The sequence below is a fragment of the Pipra filicauda genome, unplaced genomic scaffold (assembly GCF_003945595.2).
Source record: "Pipra filicauda isolate LSUMZ 115617 unplaced genomic scaffold, ASM394559v2 scaffold682_size158433_pilon, whole genome shotgun sequence".
Taxonomy (NCBI): domain Eukaryota; kingdom Metazoa; phylum Chordata; class Aves; order Passeriformes; family Pipridae; genus Pipra; species Pipra filicauda.
In genome coordinates this window covers 97,542-117,375 of record NW_024104845.1, presented here as the reverse complement: position 1 = coordinate 117,375, position 19,834 = coordinate 97,542, and the positions used below count along the sequence as shown (strand labels likewise).

The following is a 19,834-nucleotide window of genomic DNA, read 5'->3' as shown; positions in this document are numbered from 1 at the left end:
TTGAACGCTCCCAAACCCTTCTGAATTCTCCCCAGATACCCTGAACTCTCCACAAACATCTCTGAATCCTCTGAAAATACATTAAGTCTCCCCAAATACTATGACTTATTCTCTAATACCCTGAACACTCCTCAAATACCTCTGAACTTTCCCCAAATAATTCTGGATTATCCCCAGATACCCCTGAATTGTGCTCAAATCCCCCTGAACTCTCACCATGTTTGCCAAATCCCATCTACCCATCCAGAGCTATTTTGGCCTCTGCAACCCCCTGAGGTGTCAGGGGCAAGAGGCACTATGGGAAGCCCTGACAGGGCACGGTTTGTTCTGAGCTAAAGAGGTATAACGGGGGAGGAGGCAGCAGACAGGACAGAGGGAGGGGACATGAAAAGAGATGGGAGGGAAAGAGAGGGGAAGGAGAAAGATTAAAAAAGATAAAGACAGGGGAAAAGACCAAAACAAAGGAGAAAACAGAATAAGACAAGCTTAAAGAGAGTTTAAATATTAAATAAATACACATGTGTTTGACTGCTCACAGTGATGCTGGGGTTCAGAGATGTAACAAGAACTAATGGTTTTTGCAGCAGAATGTACCATAGAAAATTACTGTCCCTCAATTTAAAGAAACCAGTCAAGTAAAGTGAGGAAACAGCGAAGAAGGGAACTGAAAATAGCTGAGCAGGCAATGCCAGGTTGATGAATAACCAGAGGTATTGTCTTAAACGAATTCATAAGGCAGTGACTCAGAACTTTGGGGGCTCCAGACACAGGTGACCACCAGAGACTCCCAATGAAGCCCCTCAGAGCCCTTATAAGGATATGCATATATGCTAACAAGTGTTGGGAAATGTCATGAATATGTAACAGGAATGCGGGAACGAAAAATGAATAATCACGTAATGTGGAGAATTAGCTAGCAGGACAAGGGCATATGGATATAGCTAAAGCTATGGACAAGCTGTTAGAATATAGAAACACGGTTTGCCTAAGCCAGTGGGAAAATCTGAGATAGCAAGGCTACAGTGTCTTTGTAGGTGCTAGTTGGCTGGTAAATAGGTCATTGTGATTAGCAAGACAAAAGCAACTGAGAGCCACCTGTGTCAACAAAAGAAGGGAGTAAGAGGCGGAATCAACATTTAAGCCAGAGCCAAGAATGAGCTTAACTTTTGCAATATGTATGAGCTAATTATAAAGCATATATTAAGCTGTTAGCAATGATCAATAAACAAAGTTTGCTGATTCTTATATTGAGGTCTCTTTCTTCCCTCGTCATGACAACGTAATGCTGACAGAGAAGCTGCAGTGGAGATACTTTTGTGTGTACTTTGGGAACTGATTCTCAGGGCACACGGAGCGCTGGAATCATTCCAGCGCATTGTGATAAATGTCTGCCTGCTAAAACTCAAAAAATATATCTTAGAAGTTTCTTTTAAGTGCTGATTTTAGGCAACAACAAAGGGAGTTGAAAGGTTTGAGAGGGGACAGGATCCTGGTAAGGAGTCAGGAGCTGCTGCTGCTGAGAGGGAGGAAACACACTGATGGATCAAAGCAGGGTTTGTGCTTTGAGCCCCTTTTCCAAAAACCTGCAGGAGGGAAAGCAGCTGAGTATGGAATAACTGTTCAGTTGAAGCTTCCCATTTGTAGCTCATTGCAAGTTTGTTTTGCCCACAGGAATCCCTGATCTGGTTCCTCCAGTGCCCAACTACCCATGAGCACAATTTAGTTCCCTGTACCCCGAACCAACAGGGGCAGCAGCTTTTGTTCCCTCCTGGGTCTTGTGTAATTTAGCAGCATAAAACACACTAATAAAAACTTACCAAACATTCTCTGATAAAACAATGATATTTCATTGCATAATGCAACACATTGTGCATTGTATTATTACTAGTATGATTATGTATTATTGCATAATGCATAATTGCAATGATATTTCATTACACTAATAAGGTCTAAAAGCCACATAGGTGGACAGTTCCTTTGTCCACAAATAGACGTGGAATAATCGCAAGGAAGTTCCCTCAGGGAACTTACAGGAGGCAATATGGAGGACATGCTTGCATACAGCATTTCCGTTGTTGAACTTTACAATAGAGAAAACAAAAACAGGATGGGCTGGGAAGAGGATTGCTTCCTCATCCTGGGAAGGTCCCAAAGTTCAACAGGACAAAGCCCAGAACTGTCCAAACTCTGAGCTGGATCTGAGCCAGAAACCAGTGGGCTGGGAGAGGGAGAAGGCTTTAATATTTTCAAAACTAAAGCATCATGCTTGAGACTAAAGAAGTCCCAGTGCACATGTTCAGTTGCCTCATTTCAAGTCAAAATTTCAGTCCCACATTCGTCTCTGCTTCATAGCGATGAATGTAAAAATGCAAAAAAATCCCTTGAAAAGACTGCACGAAGGTTCACGTTGTAAGAGCCCACTTGGGGCAGCCCGAGCTCCTGCCCAAGTTTAATCCCTCCGAAGCCTACTGTGGTTTCCAGCTGGTTTGCTCTAGCTCCCCCAAATCACTAATTCCACTGCACTGAAATAAATCTAATTCCTTTTTATTTTATCGTTATTTGCCTCTTTTCATCATGATTTCCTCAATTCCTTTCATGGTGAACAAACCCATCAGCTACATGGGGCTGAAAAAAACCCAACAAAATCACTGAAAAGTGCTTGCAAGGCAAAACAAATTACAAACCATCAAAACCCCACCTCCAGACACTCAAACCAACCCTGTGGTGGCAAAAGCCTCACTAAAACCAGCTGTAAAGTCATGATTTTGGGGTTTTATTCCTCCTTCCCTTCAATGTGCCACATTTAATTAATCATGTGGTTACTTCAGCCCCCCCAAAGACAAGACCATGACCTGGGTGCTCAGCCCTGTCCCAGCCCTGGCATCGCTCCGACCGGTGCCGACTCCATCACTCCGGAGTTTTACAGCCCAGAAGGTGCTTTTCAGTACTCACCCTCACAGTGGAGCTCACGGAGACTGGGATCAGCTTCCTGGTGCTGCTTAAATATGTGCTTATGGAGACTGGGAGGAGATTTTTGATACTGAGTTTATTATGGTCACATGCAGGGCATGGGGATAACAACTGGGACCACAAGGGGAGCTCAGGGTGCTTTCCAAAATGTTCCTGGACTTGTCTCTCTTCTATGTGGAAAAGTGTCCTAGTTAGAACAGCTGGGACTGATTCATCACTGGATGGGTGTAGCCCAAAACTGTGTATTCTATGGCCCTCCATGCCATTTTCCCAGAAACTGTTGTTGGGGGGGGGGTGGGGGGGGCTGCAAGGTGGGGGGGGTGTTCCTGTCCTCATACCCTTTTATGGAATTCCCCGCTCTGAGCATCCTCATACCCTTTTATGGAATTCCCCGCTCTGAGCATCCTCATACCCTTTTATGGAATTCCCTGCTCTGAGGGAACGAACTGAGCATCCTTTTATGGAATTCCCCGCTCTGAGGGAACGACTGACCATTCCTGCCTGAACTGGAGAATATATAAACCTGGAGTTTCAGAACGTTTCCACCACTCGTGGGATCCAGAGGAGGACTGCAGCTCACCGCTCTCAACCAGCCTGAGACCACCATCTTCAACTGGACTGCAATCACCACTTTTGACCAGACTGCAACAGCTCTCCCACCAGCAGGTTTTTCCCCTCTCCCTTTGCTGTGGACTCAAGGGGGGGCCCAGGGAACACCACTTTGTTCATGCCCCAGGGTGCTGGGTTATACGTTTGGGTTTTGTGGGTTAAAACCAATTGTTTGTTTGTATAATTGTACTTATTGTATTATTTTAATAAATTGTTATTCTGACTTTGTAGTCTCTCCTTTGAATTGAGTTCATTTCCCCTGCTGGTTAACTCTTAAACCAGCACAAAAAGAGACAACAACACTGCAACATCCCTAATGAGGTGGGGTGTCCATCCACAGCCCCAAAAATGAGGGTGATGCTGGACTGTGGCACCTGGTAAATGGTGACTCCCTTCCTCACACAGCTGCTTCCTCAGTCACTGCTGGAAGCAATCCAGGGAGCAGCTGAACTCCAGAATGTTCTGTCAGCTGGAGTTGGTCAGGCAGGTTCCCCAGGAGCACATGCTCCATGTCCTGGCTCAGCATGGGGCTGTCTCCACCTAAAATGAGAGCGGGTTTGATCCTTTCCTCCTGGAACACAGGTGGATTTTCACCCTTTATTCCTGAAATGAGGGTAGGTTTCACCTGAAGTTGTTGCTCTGCCATATTGGGTCAGCACTCAGGGATGGAGTGAGGGGCTCCCTGGGAACATCTATGAGGGGACCAGTGGAGTCTTTGCAACCATCAGGGTGAAGAGAGGGACCTGCAGCAGATCAGACTCCAAAATCACATCAATCAGCCCCTGCTGGTAGCTTTCTCCTCCTGCCCATCAGGTATTGACACTGTCCAGGAGTTGCTCTCTGCTAGAAATACAGGAGGAATCTGCTCCAGCTCCTGCCTGGAGCTGAGCTGTGATGGATTCAGGGGGGATTTCCCCATTTTGGATGACTCACCTTGTCCCTGCAGCAGCCATCTCATGACACCCACCAGGACCAGGGTCCCGACCCCTTCAGCTCCTAGCCAAGCCCAGCACCATCAAGGACCTGCAACATGACTGTCCTGGAAGCAAGGGAGGAAGCAGCTCTTCTGTGCTCTCTGTCCTACTTTTAATGCTCTGCCTCAGCTGCAGGTACCCCCACATCACTCTGCTCAAGTGCGTCTTTGTTCACTTGTCCCAGCAAACCTGCAGAGCCTTGGAACTCAGTTCCTCCCTCTCCTCCCCTGAGCTGCACCCAGAGGTATCCTGGGCACGGGAAGGCCCCAAGCAAAGCCCTGGGAATGTTTGGAGTGAGGGGAGAGGTGGCTGCAGGGCTCCTCAGCCCCACTGAGCTGCAAAGAGCCAAGTAGGTGAATCCCTACATGGTGTCTGTGGGGACTGGTTCTATTTTGCATTCTTCACAAGAAAATGGGGTGATAAGAACAAAACCTTCTCATGCCAACATTCTGCCCCCAGCTAGGGACGGACAGTGAAGATGCTCAAGAGCAAAGTTGGATTTTGGCCACCAGTAACTCAGGAAAACGCACAGAAGGTCCTTCCTCTCTCATGGTTTCCCACAGGGAAGGGATCCAACCCCATCAGGGACATTGGCCCCTCCAAAGCCCATTCCGCCCAAAGCAGAGCCCCCCTGGGCTGGGACAGAGAGGCTGAGGGATGTCACTCCCCGGGGCCTCTCTGGGACAGAGGGGGGCTGGCACAGATGGTGGTTGGTGCCTCGGCCTGTCCCTGCCCCTGGGACATTGGGATCCCGGATAAAGGGGGGTTTGTTCCCTCTGGAGCAGGAGCAGAGCCCAGCAGGGAGGGTGGGCTCATGTCCCTCCGGGATTTGAGTAGCTGTGGATGTGTGACCGAGGTCATGGGAGTCACAAAGAGCCAATTCCCATGGCAAAGCTGCTCTGAGGAGGTGTGAAGTGGCTAAGGCGAGAGAGGGAGGTGCTTAAAAGAGCTCCTTAAGGGACATCGCCCACCTCCTCTTCCTCCTCCTCCTTCTTGTCCTCGCTGCCACTGCCATGGACTAATATAGGTATTATGGATATATATATTATATATTATTTTCATAATTATTTAAAATATTGATATAATATTAAATCATGTCAAACATTAAAATATTGTAAAGAGTTTAATTCTAATTATTTAATTATATTTTAATCTTGTTACTGGTTTTTTATTGTTATTAATTAAATCTAGAATTATTTTAGTTAGCAAACACTTCCTAAATCTATTGTTAATTAAATTAATTATTAAATTAATGACTATTAGATTGTTGATTAATTATTATCCCACTGTACCCTGTGACCCCAATGAGCTCCATAACCAACACGACGTGCCCCATAACCAACCCCAAGATGCCCCATGACCCCAACTCTTGGTCTGCAGAGCATTGCCAGAGGAACACGAGACTGTTGCACAGACCCCACAAAACTCAGGGAGAGGGATCAGAGCACAAAATGGGTCTGAAATGGAGCAAAACTGCTTTTTACCTCAACAGACCTTGGATACTCACACGTGGGGTGTGTAGGGTGTGTTGTTCACCTATCTCCACTCCTGCTGTGACCTCAATCCAATCCACATCGACTGCCAACTCCTGCCTGTAACAGACTTGGTGCTCTCTCAGAAATGGAGTTGACCAGTTGAGAGATATGGGATCTGAATCTCACAGAATTATTGATATGGGTCGGAACCAACTCACTGTGAGTGTGTGTGTGTGTGTGTGTGAGGGGGGAAGGGCTGGGCCTAGACCTGCAGGTACATGGCGACACCTGCCTTCTCACAAAAGGCCTGCTGAGAGCACATGGTTGCATCTGAGAAGTCAGGTCCCTGAGAGCATGCGGCAGAGCAGGAAGGTCTGCAGCCAACGTGGCTGAGCTGATGCAGAACTGGGCAGAGCTCAACGCCATGTAGCTGGGCTGTCAGTCAAGGCAGAGCTGCCCACACAACACCCCTGGAGCCTGTGACTGGCTACAGCACAACTCACTCTTGCCTGGAAGATACCGACCCAATATCCTGCCTGGGAGAGAGAACTGAACTCTATAAATACATGAGACTCCATGTGATCTCTCTCTCTCTTTTCTTGGTGCCTGCACCATGTGAATCATCGCATCTTGTCAGTAACCATTTTTCCTTTCCTCTTTCTCCTTCTCTGTTTCTTCTCTCTTTCTTTACCCTTTTAAACTGTTTTCTTCTTTTACTCTTTTCCTTCTCTTGTGGGTAACTTAAAACCAATGAACTGTGTTTTACTAAAGCTGGTATATTAATTCTGTGGAATGGGTCTTTGTGCTGAGTGTTTTAGTGAAATGCTTTTTCTTGGTTGTATTTTACACCTGTAAAACCTTTTGCCAAAACATCTTATTTTTCTCACTAAATTAAAAGAGTTTCTCTTAGAGAAGAGTGTGTGATTCTTTCTCTGGATGCAAATTTAAGGTTATAATGAACCAAAAGGCTTTTAAAAAGTCTTAAATAAAATGTAACTGCTCTGGACAGTTTATGGCTTAAAATCTGGAGTGTAACACCAGTTGCCTCAAAATTCTCTCTCTGGAAAGTTTCATGGGGTGCAAAGCTACAGACCAAACCTGACTCCCAAATCCACAGGACACAAGTGTCCCTGTGCCCTGAACACCCCCCCAAACCCTCCTGCTGCTGGGTGCCTTTTGCTCCCCTGCCCACCTAAAAGCCCAGGACTTTTGGGTCCTTTTCAAGCCTTCTACTCTCTATTGACCTTTTCTTTCTTGTCCTGGAGCACCACCAGCTCGGAGTCCTGATCTTCACAGATTTCCTTGCCCAGTTTCCCGATTCCTTGGAGAGCCAGTATCATCTCTCCCCATGGAGCTGCCAGTCCTGGGGACACAGCTTGCATCCAGCAGCACAGAAAAAGCCATGAGACACCCCAAAGGGTGGTCAAGGTCTTCCCCAGTCCCCAGATAAAGGGCACCGAGGAGTCAAGTCTCTGAGTTTGTCCCACCATTGTGGTTTCTCTTGCTCCTTCACCATGGAGGAGGAGGAAAAAGAGAGGAGAAGAAGAAGGAGGAGGGAGAGGACGATGAGGTTGGGTGGCTGCAAGGGCACAGTGGGTGGTTGAGGTAGAGGAAGGGTGGTGAAGAACATCCTCCCTTGGCTTGACTCTGCTCCTCCAGGGAGGTGGGACTCGAGAATTCTTCCTTAAAATGCTCCTTTTGGCCAAAGAACCCTTGGTACCATCGCAGCCCCCAGGGTCTACTTGCAGGAGAAGCCCCCAAGGTCCCACCTGAGCCTCTCCCAGCAGAACCAGGTTGGAAGGGGGTCACCTGGGGGTCTCTGCCCCTGGGGCTTGCAGAAGTACCACACCAGGGATGGGAAGATGCATTGCTCCAGTTGGTTCCTGCCCTCAGGAACAATCTCATTGTTGGGATTGTTCAGCTGTGGAGAGCTCTGAAAAACTGGGAGCAACAGCCTGTGGAGAGGTCAGTGACCTCCTGGACTGGAAGACCTGGAACCTCCCCAGATGGGCTCAGTTTCCAGCCCTTGGCAGGACTGGGAGTTGGCGGCTGTGGGTGCCTCCAGTCCTTTGTTCCTCCAGGGTCCCAGCAGGGCTCAGGCCTTTCCCTTCCTTCCCCTCCCCTCCCAGATGTGATGGCTCCCCTGGAGCTTCTTAGGCTCCACTTTAGCCACCAAGGGAAGGATCTCTGAGGCAAAACTGTTCCAATTCCGGAGGTTTCTCAGCCTCCCCTGTCCCTTCCCTGCTCTTTTCAAGGCCAGATCCCACATTAGAGGCCACCAAATCCACCCAATGTTCTCCATGACCTTGGAAACCTCAACATGGGGATGGAGAAGCAAACAGACCCCAAAGGTAACAGACCCAAAGGTCTTCCCAGAACCTGAAATAAATGCTTTTCCCCCAAAATACACTCACCAGGACACTACTAGAAGGAGAAAGCCCATTCCCAAAATGCCTTAGATCAGCATAAATGATTTCCCTGATCAATGGTTGGGCCAAACAGAAGGAAAACAGATAGAAATTCATTAAATTAATTCAAAAAGCCTTTAATTGAGGTTCTTGAGTGAGGTTGAAGCATGTCAGGGGCTGGAGCTGCATGATCGCAGGCAGGTGAGCAGGAGAGAGGTGATATTTGGTGTTTCTTCTCCAAAATATGAGCTGGGAGGTACTTGAAAAGGCTTTTGCTGCTGTTTTTGACCCGATATTTGACCTCTGTTTTATCTCGTGGCAGGAGCTCTGATCTGGATCGCAGCAGTGGCTCCAATCCCACCCGGAAGGGGTGAGTCTGGTTTTCCTGCAAGCTACTGAGGAATTTAATTAGCTTAATTTTACTTTCCTTGGATTTGATTGGATTTTACTTGAGGGGGGTTGCTCCTAGGATGTGCCTCGTGTTCTTTGATCTTGTCCCAGTGCTTAATCAAGCATTCCAGATTAGTGGTAGGTAATGTGTCCATTACTTCTTGAGGAATTCCTTTAGCAGCACTCTCCACCCATAAACTGTACCCTTTCGCCCACTAAATAACACATTTTGTTGACAAATACCTGGTGAGGCAGGTTTTTGGACCTTCCCTGCTCTCCTGCTGTGTGTTCTCTGGTCACTTGTATCAGAGAGCTCCAAACTGCTGACTGGTAGCTATTAATTCTTGGGCTACCTCCAACCAGGTTATTCCTGGTGGGGCACCTCTTCTTCTAGGCCTAGGGGTTGCCTTTGTGCACTCTTGTAAGTGTTTAGCACAAACTTTTAGTGCCTCAGGTAGGCCTCAGATCAAGACAGGAAATCTCTGTGGATCCGCCTCGAGTTCCATGGGGGAATTTCATTGTGGTTCCAATAATTTCGTGTGCATTAATTGGAGATATGCGGGTTTTTTTGTACACTTTTACCAATGTGGCCAATTGTGAGGGTTTTAATTGTGTGAGGGTCTCCCCTTTCTATATTTCTCTCCTGCTGTGAGAAATAAAGAATCGGTTTTATTACAAGCAAATATAAGGCGTATCGCGGAGTTTAAGACGCCAGATTCAGCCTGGAACCGGTGTCAGGGAAACATGTGGACAGGAATAGGGAACTGTAAAATGAATATTGGTAAGGAAACCCTTATGACCACATGGCTGGCCCTGGGAGCCTCCATGCTGCTGGACACTCCACCTCCCAGCACGACACACCCAATCAGGGAGAGGGGAACGCCTCTTCTATGACCTAAACAGGGTTGAACCTTAAGAATGTTTAAAAAGCGGGACTTTTGAATTGGAAGGGGTGTTCCTGGGAACCCTACATGCCTAGGACACCCAACACGTGTTGTAATTTTTCCTTTTCGTTTTATTCCTTTTGTTTTGCAAACTTTTGCCTTTTTTCTAAATTTAATAAATGAGATTTTTCTCACACTGCCCAATAAGCAGCTCTCTGGGTCAGAGACCTCAGTGCTCAGTTATCATTTGTGGTCAGGAAGATCCCTGGGCCCCAAAATCCTCGGGCCTCATCCTCACTCAACAACATTTGATCTCCCCCGGTCAGGGACACCCTCCACACATGTTCAGTCTCCGATTCATTACCCTCACAGCTGTATTTCTCCTGAGGTTTGGCCAGGGCTCCCCCCGTGTATGGGGTGTCCGTGTGGTAGTTTACTGAGCTGCCCCTTGGCCAGTGGTTTCAGTTTTAATGAGGGGATGCAGATGTATTACTTCATCCTCTGGATAACTTTGCTTAAGCTCTTCCAATTCCCCAGAGGGGTACAGGGATTTCTTAACATCCACTGGTCTGGGGTATTTTAAATTGATGTCCCGTAGTTCACAATTTTTCATTTCTAGTGCCTTTTTAAGCCTTTCATTTTGCTCCTCCTCATCTTGGAGGGCTGATCAAAGCAACAGATTAATTTCCCTTTCCCCTCCTCAGTAGTTAACTGCAAGCATTCTTTTTCTAGTTGATCCTGAGCCTTCCTTGACTCTTGTAAAAATCTTATCACTTCACTTGAGATTTCTGAATAGCCCATCTCTCTTTTTGAATTGTTCTAAGGACAGCACCTAAAGCAGCACCTACAAGAAGTAGTCCTAATCCAAGGACAGACATCAAGAGAGAATAATCCCCACCTAACTCACCCTGGGGTGTCATTCCTTTTGACTCAGTCATTAACCCAGCTCAGGTTAATGTCTTTCTCCCCCTTAACCCTCTGAGGGTTGGCTTGACTCTCTCCTGGAAAACCTTTCAATAGGTCCAGGCTACACCAGAAAGCCTTTCAACAGGTCTGATGTGCCTGGGTCACATCAAGAGGAGAAAAATTCTCACTATAATTTCACAACATGGGGACGGTCACCATTTGACTCACCCTTGGTGTCAGTTTTGGACTACACCGATTACTCCACCACATCCAAAGGGTCCTTGTCCCTGACACCAAAAATATTACGACCCACCCCAGAAAAGGGGGAGGGTAACCCAGGTTCTTATTAATAAATCCCTTGGGGTGGATTAAACAGAGAAGACACTGAATAATCAGTGTTTAAAAACTTACATATGTAGGGTTTATTTTAGAACAATTTTGTTTCAAAGGTAAACAGGTACATTGCCATTTTGGGTGTTATCATCTGTATCTCTCATCTACAGCAATATGGCATAAAGATAACCTTTGGGGAAAATGCATAAGGGAGAGAAAGGAAAGACAGGAGAAGGGTAAGGGAGAGGAAGGGAAAGAAGAGCTGAGAGTGGAAAGATGTCTATAGTCACTGCCCATGGGGTCCAGCGATGGAACTTGGTAGTTGCAGCTCCCATGTCTGTCAGTTGAAGTGGTGGCCTTGATCCGTTGGGGGTGAGGGAGGGAAGCCCCCACACTCAGGGAAGTTATGAGTTATTATATCCATGGACAGTGTCCCGGGCCATGCCACGAACCCCCAACGTCTCCCAGGCCTGTCCAGAGTTCCCGTGAGGGGCAGGGAAAAGGCTTTTTCCCACCTTCCAAGATTGGCAGGGGAGGATGGGCTTTGATGGGCCATGCCATGAACCCCCAACACCTCGGACAGCCCAGCGCAGAGTTCCTGTGAGGGGCCTGGAAAACTCGGCTCTTCTCTCCTTTTCAGGGCTTGACACCTTCAGCAGCACTGGAGGGGAAGATGGGCCCAGCTGCCCATCAGAGGGATAATGTCAAAGTCCTGCAAAAGCCGGCAAAATCTCCTGGCAATCCCAGAATGCAGAAATCATTGACCGTTTTAGTCTCTGACAGTTTCACACAGGAAAAAAGCAGGAAGTTGATCCATCGGGAAGAGCTGCAGGGGGGTCGGGGTGGGTGGGAGCAGTGGGATGAGCTCTGCCAGCAGCTCCTGCCTTTCTGCAGGGAGAGGGAAGGGGTGGATCCAGCTCCAAGACTGTTCAGGCCATGATTCCTGCCGGGATGAGAGCAGGGAAAGGAGTCACCATGTCCCTGTTCCCATCCCAGGGGATGGAGCTGGTTGTGGAGCCCATGGAGAGTAGGAACTGCTCTGGATTCCCTCCTGATCCTGCTCTGTCCATCCCACCCCAATCCCACCACAATCCCACTCCAGAATCCAGCCCTGATCCCAGTCCACAATTCCACCTGATCCCACTCTGGAATCCTGCCCTGAGTTGGAATCCCCTTCCAACCCAGCTCCAGCCATTAGGCCCCGATTCCCCTCTGGAATCCCGGCATCCATCCTGGGATCCCTGCATAGAGGATCTGGATCCACACACACTGCTGGGACTCACTGGTGGGCGCGGGGTCGTATCCATTTCCCTCCCTCTTCCCTATGGAAAGAAAGCGGGATCAGCACCCGTGGCACAGGATCCCCGTAATGCTGCCGGGCGGATCCGTGCCCCTTCCCGACCCCCATCCCGGGAGTTACCGGATCGGAGCTTCCAGACACCGACTCCCAGGAGGCCGATGATGATGATGATGGCAGCGATGACGGACACAGCCACCAACACCGGGCTGGAATTCCAGACGGATTCCGGTTCTGGGAAGGGCAGGAGGGGCAGGAGGGGGAACAGGAGGAGGGTTACCCCCATCCCGCTGTCCCACACTCCCAAATTCCTCCTTCCCAAATGCCCGGTTCCCACATTGCCCGTTCCCAGCCTCACCCCAGGCGAAGATCCCGGGCTCCGGCATTCCGGTGTGCTCCACCCGGCACCGGTACTGCTCCCGCTCCCCCGGCAGCGCCTCGATCCTGGCCCAGCTGTGGAAGGTGCCGTCGCTGTTGGGAACGATCCCACCCCACTCCGTCTCCTGATCCCGCAGTTCATCCCCCTTCAGCCAGTTGATCCCGATCATCCCGGGGTAGAATCCGTACGTGTGGCAGGACAACGTCAGGATCCCGTGTTCCTCTTTCCCGGACACATGGACATCGGGGGGCTCTGGAATGGGATAACAGTGAGATCCATCCATGGAATTCCCATGGGAATGGGATTCGAGTGAGATCCATTCACAGAATTCCCATGTGGATGACTCAGATTCATCCACAGAATTCCCATGGGAGCTCCTGTGTTCCTCAGTTCCATCCTCCCAAATCCCACATTCCCAAATGCCACATTCCCATGGGAATTCTGTCTCCCTCACCTTTGCGCTCCAGCGCCTCCCGCCCATATCCAACATATTTCCTGAGCCATTCTGGACAGATGTTCTTCAGGTAATGTGTCTGTCTCTCTGCCACGATCCCATCGTGTTCCCATTTCCTCTTGGTGATCTGGGCAGCTCCATCGGCCGCCACGAAGCTCCCGGATCCCAGCTCGAAGGAGATGAAATCCTGCCCGTCGTAGCCTTGCCGAAAGGATCCACGGACGCTCCCATCGGACAGGAGGTCACAGCCACAAACTCGCTGCACTGTGTGGAGACCTGGGGGGTGGGATCAGACCCATGGAGACCCTGGAATTGTGTCCCAGCCCCACGGAGCCCTATTCCAGCCCTATGGAGCCCCAGAGTCCGATGGAGACACACAGAGCCTCATCCCAGCCCCTTGGAGCGCCTTGGATCCACATCCCAGCCCCACAGATCCCCTCATTCCCCGGCTCCCCCCACTCACTCCCACTCCAGTTGTACAGGCCCCGCGCTGTCTCCAGGTCGGTGGTAGCAATGAGCTGGTTCCTCTCATTGATCTTGGTCTCTCTATCCCAATATTCTGGCTCAGCTCCGGCCGCCATCCACGGCGTCTGCGGCTCTGTCTGGCCCCGCTCGCTGTCGTAGCGCTCAAAGGGGATCCCGTCCACATATCCCACGGACAGGTATTGAGGGATCCCTGGGCTGGGCTCCGTCACCATCACATCCACGTAACGCAGGGAGTGGAGAACTGGGGGGACACGGAGATTTAGGGGGTCCAGGGGGGTCATGGGAAGGGGGAACTGGGAAAGCTGGGAGAGCCGAGAAGGGGGTTTGGGGATCCCAGGGCCAAGGAAAGGAGGGTGTAGGGACTGGGAGAGGTGGGATAGGGCATCCAGGGGTCCCTGTGCCCAGGAAAGGGGGGCCTGGGAGGGCCCCAGTGTTGGGGGAAGAGGGGTCATGGGGTGAGGAGACCCAGAATTGCCGGGAATGAGGTTGTAGGGGGGTCCCAGAACCAGAGAGGGGGGTCAGGAGAGTCTGGGTGCTGGATAAAGGGGGGACCAGAAAGGTCCCCATGCCCAGGAATGGAGGGGGTCCCAGGGTAAAGGAAAGGGGATGCAGGGTCTGGGAGAGGTGAGATGGGGAGTCTAGGGGGTCCCTGTGCCCAGGAAAGGGGGGGGCAGGAGTTCCCAGTGTTGAGGAAAGTGGGGTCTAGGGGTTGGTTAAGGCAGGAAAGGGGGTCCAGGGGGTCTCAGGGTGAGGGAAAAGGGGGGTCTGGGAGAGGCAGGATGGCCAGGAAAGGGGGTGCAGGAAGATGCTGGTGCAGGATAAGGGGGTTCAGGAGGGTCCCGGTGCCCAGGAATGGAAGTTCAGGGGGGTCCCGGTGCCCAGGAATTGCTGTCGAGGGCGTTCCCAGTGCCTGGGACCCCCCTGCAGGAAGCACAGGGAGTGGAGAACTGGGGGGGTCACAGAGATTGAAGAGTTTGGGAGGTCCAAGGGTCAAGGAAGCAGAACTGGGAGAGCTGGGAGAGCTGGGAAGGGCCCAAGGTTCAAGGAAAGGGGGGGCTGGGACTGGGAGAGGCAGGATAGGGGATCCAGGGGGTCCCTGTGCCCAGGAAAGGGGGGGTCCAGTGGTCCCCGGTACTGAGGAAAGTGGGGTCTGGGGGCTGGGAAAGGCAGGAATGGGGGTCCAGGGGGTCCCAGGGTCAAGGAAAAGGGAGGATCAGGGGGCTGGGAGAGGCGGGATTGGCAGGCAAAGGGATACAGGGGGGTATTTGTTGAGGATAAGGGGGTTCAGAGCGGTCCTGGAGCTGGGGATGGGGGTTCAGGGGGTCCTGGTGCAGGACAAGGGGGGGTCCCAGTGCCCAGGAATGGGGGTTCCAGGGTGTCCCTGTGACAGATAAGGGGGTGCAGGAGGATCACTGTGCCTGCAATGGGGGTTCAGAGGGTTTCCCATTCCCAGGAATGGGGATTCAGGGGGGGTCTCTGTGCCCACAATGGGGGTTCAGGGGGGGTCCCGGTACCAGATAAGGGAGTTTAGGGGGTCCCAGCGCTCTGGGAGGGGGTGCTGGTGGGTCCAAGTGTCTGGGAATGGAGGTGGGGGGGATTCCCGTGCCCGGAAATGGGGATTCAGGGGGATCTCGGTGCCCAGAACTGGAAACTGGGAGGTCCCAGTGCCGAATAAGGAGGTTTAAAGGGGTCCCGGTGCAGAGGAAAAGGGTGCAAGGGGGTCCCAGTACTCGGAAATGGAGGTTTAGCAGGGTCCCGGTGCCCAGGAATAGGTGTTCAGGGACGTCTCCTTCCGGGAATGGGGGCTCAGAGGGTTCCCGTGCTCAGCAATCGGGATTCAGGGGGTCCCGGTGCGGAGGGAGAGGGTGCAGGGGGGTCCCGGTGCCCGGAAATGGAGGTTCGGGGAAGTGCCGGTGCCCGGGAATAAAGGTTCAGGAGGTGCCCGTTCCGGGGGTCCCACTTACCCTCGGGCTGCCCCCCCGAGACCCCCAGGAGCGCCAGGAGCGCCCCCAGCCCCAGCGCTGGAGCCATCGCACTGCTCCGCTGGCCCCGCTGGGCGCAGTTCGGGAGACGCGGAAGCGAAAGTGGCCGAGGGAGCGCGGGGGGCGGGCCCGGGGGAATTGCCGGGAATGCCCCGGGATCCCCTTCGGGACCCCTCCCGGCACCGCCCCGGGTCCCCCCGCCACCCCCGGGCCCCCTGGACGGGCCTGAGCGGCGGGACCCCCGGGCCGGGCCGAGCTGAACTCGCGGGCCCTGCGCTTAAACTCGGCCTTAAAGGCGCCGCTTTGGGGCCAAAGCGGGGGAAGCGCCGCGATCAGCGGATGCCGCGGGGGCGGGGGGCGATCTCCCTGGGCCAGTGCCCGCCCTGGGCAGTCCCCACTGCCCCCCGCAGGGGTCCCGGGGTCAAGGCAAAGGGGGGCTCCCAAAGCCCCTGCCAGGGGGGAGCGGGAGCTGGGGCAGGAGTTCCGTGGGGAGAGAAAAGGGGGGGACAGCGGGATGGGGGTCCCGGGGGGGCTCACACGCTCCGGGGGGGACACACGACCCTCGGGGACCCCCCTCAGCTCCTCCCGCAGGCGGAGGCCGAGCCCCAGCCCAGGGAGACGAAGCCAAAGACGGAGCCCCGACCCCCGTCAGCATCTTGGGGGGGCGGCGTCCGGGGGCAGCTCTGGGGGGGCGGGGGGGCAGGACCCGGGAAACGGCGGCGGCTGCTGGGAAGGGACCGGGATGGACTGGGATGGACTGGGATAGGCGGGGACAGTCTGGGATAACCTGAGGCAGACTGGGACAGACTGCCGACAGCCTGAGCACATCGCCAGGGCTGGGACTCCTAAAGCAGCGGCTCCGGGCACATCGCCAGGGCTGTTTCCCGTAAACCGCGGCCGGTTCAGCACAGGGAGCTGGGATTCTGGGCCAAGCCGGGCGGGCACTCGAGGAGGCGGTGGCGGAGCTCGGGCGCGGCCCCGGCGCGGTTGGAGGGGCCGGGAGGGGGGTCCGACGGGTTCGTCCCGCCCCGTCCCCTCCCCAGGGCCCGCGCAGGGAGCGGCTGCCCGGGGCTCCTCCTTCCCGCCCAGCCCCGGCGGGCTCGGAAGGAGCCGCTGCCGCAGCAGCGCTGCCTCGTCCCGGCTCCTCTCGCTCCGACCCCTTTGGCTGCCCCGGGCCCGCCACTGCTCCCGCCCGGGGGGGACCGGCCTTGCAGCCGCCTCGGCTGCTGCCACATGGCCCTGCTGGGGCAGGGCTGGCACGGGAGGGGCTTGGAGTCCCTGCCAAGCCGAGCCGGGCTGGGACTGAAAGACGCGGACTGGGATGGACCGGGCTGGGAATATACTGGGATGGGGATGTGGGATGGACCGGGATGGGGGTGTTGAGCCAGATCGGTACTGTGGGGGCTGGGCTGGCCCAGGATGAAGCAAGTTTGCATTTGAGCTCAGTTCTCTCTTCCCAAGATTGCTGTGCCAGATCCAGAGGGAATTTGGGAGGGGGAAGGAGGATGTGAGACTAAGAGGAGCAAGAAGAAGCAGCTTTCTCCTGCCTGTCCTGCTCCATCTCCCCTGGGCCTCCCCCTCCAGCCCAGCCCAGCCTGGAGGTCCCACTTTGGGGTCCCCGTGACCCCCAGGTGTCTCCTTGCAGGGACCCCTCAGGTCAGGGCTGAATTACTCTTGGATTTGCAGACAAAAAGTGGAAATTGCTGCCAACTGATTGGATTCCCTCTCCTTTGGTCACTACAGAAAAGCCCCTTTGAATCACTTCCACGGCCACTTGGGGACTCATTGCCCTTCCCTGGGCAGCAGCAAAAAAAAAGGCCACAAGTATATTGGCCTGCAATAGTTTTGAACTGCTCTTTGGGACACAAAAATCCCTGATTTCCCCAAACCCAGTGTCTTTGGGAGTATTTTCCATGCTAAGTTCCTCTGTTGTTCCTCCTAGGTCTGTTTTCTCCTCCTCTTCCTCCCTCGCCTGTTTTTTGCTCCAAAATGCCCTAAACTGCAGCCTGGGGCAGGAGGAGTTTGGGGGTTAGGAACAGTAAAAAAACGCTTCATCAATGAAAGCTTATTGAAAAATGAAGTCTTTGGGTGGCAAAAATGATCCTTTCAGTTCTTTCTTTGCAGACACAGGCAGAGGGTTCTTACCTGGAGAATATTTACCTATGGAGGAAATGCCAGGTGCATTTCCTGGTAATAATTGGAATTTGTTGATGTCAGGGTCTATGGGAAGTTTCAATAAATATGAAAATTCTTTGCAGTTGCCAGTGCCCCCCCAGCAGCATCCACATTCTGTGCCAGTGGATGCTTGTCCTGTTTCTTTGGGTTCTTTCCTTCCAAATATTCCACAAATGGCTCTGCTGGGGTCAGTTTTGCTTTGGTGAACCTGTGAATTTTGAACTTTGCCTTGGGGAATAGTGCATGGCCAGGGAAAGGCTGAGGAGGGAAAGAATTCAGGAAAAACCATGAACCAGATGGTAAAATGTTCCCGACATGGGAGGTTGGAGCAGTGACAAGAGGAGCAAGCAAAGGCTAGGATAGGAAAGAGTGAACAAAAACCAGCCCTGGGGAAAGGAAGAGGGTTAGAAAAAGGCTGTGACTGCCTGGGGGGGGAGTTTGGGGGATTATCAGCTCTTTGTGGGTTTATATTTGGCCCATGAGGCATCCTGGGAAAGCCCCAGGACGGAGAAGGACCTGCCCAGGCCTCGGAGCTCGGGCTGTTGTCCCAGCTCAGCTCATGGCAGGAGGAGCTGAGGGTGCCCCTGTCCACTCTGTGCCCCCCAGGGGTGGTAGAAGCCCCTCGGGAGGCAGGTCCAGAGGCACCATCCCCTGTCCCGGGGGCTCCCCGAGCTGCCCTGCACAGGGTGGGCACATGGGGGGTGGGCTCAGGTGGGTCTGAAGGGCCGTCCAGCACCTTGGGGGTGACCTGGGGGGCTAGGACTGAAAACCCCCCGGAGCTGTGCAAGTTCTTGAGACAACACCTTCCCAGGGCACACAGAGCTGGCAGGAGCCAAGGTTGAGTTGGGAAAACCAAGCCAGCCCTGGTTCTTTGAAGGCTCAAATCACCTCAAGCCGCTGAAGGGAAAAGGGGGCTTGATGTTCCTGGCAGGAAAGTGCCCCAAACCAGGCATTTGCACTGCCCAATTCCTGACCTGAGCAGGAACTCACTTGGTTTGCACAGACTGGGCTGCTGTGATGGAGCTGCTGCAGCAGAGAGTGGAGGAAGGCACCAGGAAAACCAGCTCCTCTTTTGGGGAGGTTGTTTCAAAGTTGTGCTTGAGTTTAGTGTATGTGGGCACTAAAATCAGTTCAAACAGGCACAAGGGAGTGTTACAGCCCACCCTGCCAGGCCGGAGGAACTTTTGTTTGATTATTGTATCCCTTGGAGTGAATTAAAGTGAACCAATCCTGGATGATCAGTGTTTGCAGAGAGAGAGAGCATTTATTTTAGAGCAGTTGGGTTGCAAAGGAAACCAGGTGTGGAGCCCTTTGGGTTGTGATCCAGCCCCCCAAGGCAATGTAGGAGGGAAAAGAGAGCAAGAGAGAGAAAAGAATAGAAGTTGCAGTCGCCCCTCCGAGGGCTCTGCCCAGCCTGGTTGTTGTCCCCAGGGTCCTGCTGCGTCGGGGAGTGGTGGGGAAGAGGAGACCCCGCAGAACAAGCTGGGGGGGGTTTCTGTCCCTTCCTGGGGCCTCCCCTGGGTGTGTTTGGGGCCACTTTGGCAGGGCCCGGAGGGGCTGGTTTGTGCCAAGTCTTTGGGGCCTGGGCAGGGGGTGCTTGGAGGGCAGCCCTGCTCAGAGGCCTTGTCGGGGCAGTGCTGGGTGTGGGCACCCCCCAGGGGCCTCTGCCATGGCCTGGCCCAGGGCAGAGAAATCTCCAGGCCCCAGAGCCCAGAGAGGCGCCCCAGGGCCTCCCCAGTGCCACAGCCTGGGGGCTCCGGCCTCCTCCCCTCAGCCCGACCCTCCATGGCCTGGCAGCAGCTCCTTTGCACAGCCTGGCCCAGCCCAAAGGCTGCAAGTCCCCTCCAACAGGCCAGTTCCTGCCGGGGAGGAGCAGGGAAGGAAGGCCAAAGGGCTTGGCAAGCTGTGGGGCTGGGGGGGTGCCCATCCCGTGCTGGAAGGGGGCACAGGGGGGATGCAGCCCCAAAAATCCTTGGGTGCCGCTGACAGCACTGGGATCCCCCCCAAACTGAACCTGGAGCCCCCCACGGGCCTGGGGCTGTGCTGGGAGGTGGGGAAGGGACCCGGGGGGTACAAGAGCTGGGGCTGTGGGGTGCTCTTTGTGCCCCTTCC

At 53.2% G+C, this 19,834-nt stretch overlaps 1 protein-coding gene across 3 annotated transcripts; it reads right to left on the bottom strand.

The window, feature by feature from the left end:
• Nucleotides 1–11,008: 11,008 nt before the first annotated feature.
• Nucleotides 11,009–16,431, bottom strand: LOC114001388 (class I histocompatibility antigen, F10 alpha chain-like). Of its 3 annotated transcripts, none has more exons than XM_039388764.1 (7): nt 16,335–16,431; nt 13,543–13,806; nt 13,080–13,355; nt 12,605–12,877; nt 12,370–12,480; nt 12,233–12,271; nt 11,794–11,892 (listed from the first exon to the last, which is right to left on the bottom strand). In XM_039388764.1, the coding sequence occupies exons 2-7, from the start codon at nt 13,775–13,777 to the stop codon at nt 11,879–11,881; spliced, it is 948 nt and encodes a 315-aa protein (XP_039244698.1). In that variant the 5' UTR covers nt 13,778–13,806; nt 16,335–16,431; the 3' UTR covers nt 11,794–11,878. The 3 variants fall into 3 exon arrangements, with proteins under 3 accessions (XP_039244697.1, XP_039244698.1, XP_027602301.1); XM_027746500.2 differs by lacking the exon at nt 16,335–16,431 and adding an exon at nt 15,530–15,760; XM_039388763.1 differs by lacking the exons at nt 11,794–11,892; nt 16,335–16,431 and adding an exon at nt 11,009–11,661 and having other exon boundaries at nt 13,543–13,861.
• Nucleotides 16,432–19,834: the final 3,403 nt, after the last annotated feature.